Source organism: Acomys russatus, chromosome 10 (assembly GCF_903995435.1).
Source record: "Acomys russatus chromosome 10, mAcoRus1.1, whole genome shotgun sequence".
In the NCBI taxonomy this organism is placed as follows: Eukaryota; Metazoa; Chordata; class Mammalia; order Rodentia; family Muridae; genus Acomys; species Acomys russatus.
The window spans coordinates 13,082,462-13,088,461 of NC_067146.1; the positions used below are offsets into that span (position 1 = coordinate 13,082,462).

General features: G+C 43.0%; 1 protein-coding gene across 2 annotated transcripts in view; it reads left to right on the forward strand.

The window, feature by feature from the left end:
• Window positions 1–4,056, forward strand: part of Tnpo3 (transportin 3) — a 74,862-nt gene extending 70,806 nt beyond the window's left edge. For both annotated transcript variants that reach the window (XM_051151788.1, XM_051151787.1), the window contains 2 exons: window positions 1,414–1,511; window positions 3,087–4,056. In XM_051151788.1, coding sequence (XP_051007745.1) covers window positions 1,414–1,474 — 61 coding nt within the window. In that variant the 3' untranslated portion in view covers window positions 1,475–1,511; window positions 3,087–4,056. The remainder of the gene's footprint in view (window positions 1–1,413; window positions 1,512–3,086) is intronic.
• The last annotated feature ends 1,944 nt before the right edge of the window (window positions 4,057–6,000 follow it).

Sequence of the window (6,000 nt, forward strand, 5' to 3'; positions counted from 1 at the left end):
AAATTTAACTTGTTTGTTTGTTTGTTGGGATAGGGTTTCTCTATGTAACAGCCCTGGCTGTCTTGGACTCGCTTTGTAGACCAGGCTGGCATCAAACTCACAGAGATCCGCCTGCCTCTGCCTCCTGAGTGCTGGGATTGCAGGCATGTGCCACCACTGCCCGGTAAATGTAACGTTCTTAGTAACACTTGTTAAATCGGCAAAAGTCCTGATTTAACAATGGTAGAGTTCTTGCATACCATTGCACAAGGCCCCGGGTTCAGTCCCCCAATGTGCCAGATGGAGGGTATGGTTGACTCATTACATGTTTATGATAGAGAAAAACTAGAAGTTTTCCAAAATACTCTGTTGTTGTCAATTCCTAGAGTCTGAATCAAGGTCTTTCATCATTGCTTTGGGCCTTTATACTTGGTGAAGGAATTTATAGATAGACATTTGATACCTTTTCTGTAGGATGGCTCTTAACAGTTACCTCTCTGGTATTTAAGCAGCACAGGATGGCAAGTTTGCTCTCTTGTAAGTTTCAGTTCTAGGCTATATCCCTGTGCCTGAGTTTCTTGAATCAGGAGAGGGCTTCAAGAGAGTGTGTTAGCAAGTGGTTGCTTTCACTTAGCCCAGGCTCAATTAGCAGAGCTTTTAAGAACGTGTCTAGAAGAATGAAACCTGCCTTTGCTGGCTTCTAGATGGCTTTCATAAAATGGAAACCTTTTGAAAAACCGGAGCATCAGCATTCGCGGAGGATGGAGCTCTGCTCACTGTCCTTCTTTCCCCCGCCCCATCAGGGAATCCTGAGCAGCCTGTTCAGCTACAAAATCAATGACTGACAGTCCTGGTTTACTGCACAAAGCCTTGTAAACAGAATCTGTCTTTGCAGGAGAATTGGGAAAACATGGACCTAAGTAAGCACAGCTCATAGAGTTAAAATGCTCAGAGTCTTATGAGAACCTGCTGGCCATCTTCCTTTGAGGATGTGTAGGTTCTGTCTACTTGTGTCAGGAACCTGTGTCAAGAATTGTCTTAGAAACTTACATTTATTGAGTCCGTTTTGCTTGCTGCTGTTTTGTAATGAATGTTTTATATATATGAATGGATTTGATCATCTGAGGAACATGAAGTAGATAATAGGTGAGGAGACTAAGGCAAAGATTGGTGTCTTGCCAAGAACACGAGAGCTAGGAATGAGCCCTAAACAGTTGATCTCCAAAGCCCATTCGTTAAGAACAACCAAACTTATAATTATCTTCATTTATAGTACTCCATTTTTACCCTGAGTTCAGGGAAGATCTCAGAGTCATGAGTGGATGGAAATCATTTCTGGTGGTTGGAACCCTCTTCAGTATTAGGCTTACCCCTCAGCATATTAGCTCTCTTGTCTTCAGTCATGGACCACCTCATCCATCTTTTATCTTCTAGTGCTGAGGAATGTAAGCAAGTTTGCTGGGCGTTGCGAGACTTTACCAGGTTGTTTCGATAGCTCAAGCTCACACTCCTGCACTGTGCCTGTCATCCAGGTGAGTTATATATGCTTCTAGTTCTTTCTGGGCTCTCAGGGATATGTTTAAGACCCATAGCTCAAAGCAAGGAGGACCTTAATTGTCTTGGGCCAGCGCAGGCTGATCATCAGTGTATCTGGACACCATTTTCCACTCCATAGAGGGTACCTGGTGCACAATGCACCAGAGAAGTTTCTTCTCTCATAGATATGTCTAGCCTGACATGTGCTTCAAACAATCAAGTCAGTACTTTTTAGCCTCTGCTACTTTGCTGAGAACAGTAGTGACCTGGCACCAGTCTTCTAAGGTGGCCTTGCCAGAATTAATGTACGAGCAGCTTATTCTTTCTGCTTTTATGGCTGAAATGCCAGGGAGGTGTGTAGGAAAGCAGAAGTCCCTGTGGCTGTCTGCTGATGGTCAGCTTTCTCTGTGTGTGTCCCTTCTGATCTGAAGCAAAGCAAAAAGCTCAGCTAAGGAGAGGAGTGACTGGGTGGTGGTAAAGGTAGGTTGCCTAAGTAAAGAAAGGCAATTTTCTAAGTCCGCCCTTTGACATCTTAAAGAAAACATATTGTCCCACTAGCCAATATTCAAAATCTGTGGCACTTACTGGTGGTTTCTGTAATGAATGCATTAATAGGTCAAGGTGATGTTCAGTGGTGTCCTACCACACCCAGGACTACTCTAAATGTTGTTTCTTTAATGAGTAATAACATCGTCTGAGGTTTTGCATCTGGCTGAGAGCTAACATTAAGATGGTCCAAAAGGTTGCTTGTAGGCAGCTGTACACATTCGCAGCTAGTGCTCACGGAGCCTTACTAAGTGTCAGGCACCATTCCTTGTGTGTTGATAGACACTAGGGCAGCCAGATTTCAGGAGTAGGCATTCTGGTACCAGAATCCTCACTCTTAGCCATTGTAATAGATGACACATCTGTACAGTGCTCTTCTCATAGTCTAAACTAGTGGTTTTAAAATAATTGTTAGTAAACAAAGCCATTTTTTTTTTCTTTTTTTGTGGTTTTTTGAGACAGGCTTTCTCTGTGTAGCCTTGGCTGTCCTGGACTCACTTTGTAGACCAGGCTAGCCTCGAACTCACAGCAATCCACCTGCCTCTGCCTCCCAAGTTCGTGCGCCACTACACCTGGCTAACAAAGCCATTTTTCAAAATTGAATCTTACATGAAAGCTCAACATTTAACAGGACGAAGTGGAGGTTTTTTTATGCCTTCACATGGAAAGCTCTATTCTGTTGGCTTCCTCCCAACCTTTCTTTACATCATCCCTAGTGTCTGCAGCTCAGCACAGGAAACATACTACAGGCAGTATTTTAGTATTTAGTATGTTGAACCTTGAAATTGCAAGTTGGGGGCCAGGCAGGTGGTGCACGCCTTTAATCCCAGCACTTGGGAGGCAGAGGCAGGTGTGTCATGGGGGTGGGGGGTGGGGTGGGGCAGGGATTGCAAGATGGAAAAAGCCAAACTTTGTTTTTGCTTGTTTGTTAACCAGAGTTGTATAACAGAATCCACAGTGAAGTACCTGAGCAAATGCACAACACAGGCTCTGGTCTTGCTCACTGCTGTCTTCTCTTTTGTCAGGAATGTCTTTTTTTATTAGAAGACAAGAAGAAAACAACCCAGACTGTGCCCCTCAATCAGAAACCTCCATGTGGCATAGGGGCCTTCACTGCCACCCGCCAGACAGGAAGAGACTTCAACCTTCCGTGGCATCCTAAGGAGTCCCTGTCTGGGATGTGAGGGAAAAACAGCGCGGTTTTTTAAGGATGGCTGCAGCCTCTCCAGCTTGATGGGAGGGGAACTAGTTTCCTGGTGAACTTCTTTCTAAAAGAGAAAATAATTTAAGGAAATTTTAAAAAAAAAAAAAAAAAAAAAAAGGAAAGCTGAGATGAAACCAGAACTGAAACATGCACCTGGTAGCAGATGATGCACACGCACAGTAGACACACACCAGCATGCAGTGCAGAACCATAACAGCGAGAACTTTCTAGGAGACAGACACGTCACCTTAGGGAAATGTGGGAATGTGTATGAGTAACATTGCTACAATTGGAATTAAAGAGTCAGGGTCATCTCTTCTGTTCTTCCTTTAAATACAGGTGACTAGAAGAAACCCACACCCCAGCTGATCCACCTGTAGAGATGTCCAGACAAGGAGCCCATTCTGTTTCCTATCATGGTCGGGGATGATAGTCAGGACTAGCCCGGGTCAAAGTTGCTAACCATGTGGAGCCCAGCCTGACCCTATCGAGTTGCTATGTCCACTCCAATTCACATGCAGTTGTCATCAGCCTTGGGGAGAAAAGCCAAAACTGGGGTGGGTAGAGAGGACACAAATGTGTATTAAGTTTTTCTTTTTCTTAGTGAGTTATTCATCCAGACATAAAATGGGGGGGAAACAAAAAGGAGTGTGAGAGTATGGAGGAAATGTATTTACAGGACTACCTGTATTTTTGCTAAAAAGTGTGAAAATTAATTGCCTTCAAGGGCGCTGTTCTGTCCTGTGGTGTAGCCATCTCAAGAATAAATCAACAGCACCAAACAACAACAACAACAAAACAAAAAACAAACAAAAAAAAAAGGACAGAAAAAAGAAAAAATAAAAACCAATTTTTAAAATTTTACCAGTGGGTTTTTTTTTTCCCCTTTCACTATTCACTGCTCAGAAATGACAGGCTACTCCCCCTGTGCAAAGGAGCTGCTGGTTCTGTGTCCCTGAAGCTCCTCCTGCATCTCACCTTCCATGCAGACTCAGTGGGGATGAACTGTGAACTCATATACATATAGACATGCACAGATAGACTGGGGCTGTGTATCTGATATGTGCACGTCTGTGCCATGTATGAATTTGCATGGGAGGCGGAAACACGCACACATCATGGAGGCCAGAGAAAGGCTGTTTCTGTGGCCCTCTGTACTTAAAACCACTAATATCAAAACCTCACAGACCAGGAGTTAAAAGTTTGACAACCAAATACAGTATCTTGGGTTTACCAAAGGGTAAAGGAGAGTTAAAAAATAATGAGATCCAAGCCGGATGGTGGTGGTGTATGCCTGTAATCCCAGCATAGGCAGGTGGATCTCTTGAGTTCGGGGCCAGCTCTGGTCTACAGAGTGTGTTCCAAGACAGCCCAGACTACACAGAGAAACCATATCTGGAAAAACCGAAGAAAAAAATGCAAACAAAGTAAGAATAGAGAGTTGGTAATAACATTGTTTCTTTAGTTGGAGAAATGGTGTGAGATGTGCAAAGATGTTATTATCTTAGCAACTTTTCCATAAATTTGAAAATGAAGTGTTAATGGGAGATGAGAGTGAAGGTTTCTATCTTAAGACAGGGTCTCACTTGCCTTGTCCTCACAAAGTGCTGGGAGTGTGTATGCTCTGCACCTGGTTTTTATTGACTCGCTGTTGACAGAGCTGGAAATAGCACTCACGGCTTCACATGAAAAGCACACATTCTATAACTGAACTTACATCTCCAGGCTGAGTGGGGTGGGATTGGTTTTGGGGGGGCTTTTTGAGACAGGAGTTCTCTATGTAACAGAGCCCTGACTGTCCTGGAACTTTCTCTCAGAAATCTGCCTGCCTTTGTTTTTGTTTTAGCTTTATTTTTATTTATTGTGTATGTATGGGGGCCAGGTATGTTATCTCCTTCCACCTTATCTATGGTTTCCAGAGATCAAAACTTGCACGTTGTGCTTTTACTTACCCAATTGTCTCACCAGTTCTTTTTTTTTTTTTTTTAAGAAAAAAATCTGCATAGTCTATGTAACCATGTGAAAAGCTTGTAATAGGGAATGGAGATGAGGCTCTATTTTTCACCTGTCATGTTAACAAAAGTCACATTTGACAGTATACTTTATTGATAAGGCATCCCTAAATATCCTTGGCATTTTACCAGTACATAGCAAACATAGAGAAAAGTGTGTCTAAATCTAGCTTTTGGTTGGATTTATTTTATTACATGCATCTATTGTGATGTGAGGTGGGGAATGTGTTACCACAGTAAACATGGAGGTCGGCGGAACCGGGTAGGTTCCTGGGATTGAACTCAGGTCACTAGGCTTGACCGCAAGCACGTTTACTGGCCGAACTATTTCTCTGGTCCTTATTGTGTTATTTTAATAGCCAATGTTGGAAACTCAAATACTCATTAATCAGTAGTCAAAATCAAAACCTGAATCCAATCAAGCCTCTGGACTCCAGCGACATGCAAAATGTGTCATCCAACAGATATAACCAGGAACAATGCTGTTTGATCATTATTGGAGAATAAAGTTTCTCTAGCTACCTTGAATTTATGAGGATTAGATTGTGACTACTGTATATATGTGTACATGTGAATGTGTGTGTACACCTGTGGAGGCCAGTGGTGGACATAGTCTCCCTAATTCTTTGGGATGGGTATCAGAACCTGGGCCTCACTGATGGGCTGGACAGCGAGCTCCAGGAATTCCCTTGTTCTGCCTCCCAATTACAACATACCTTAGTG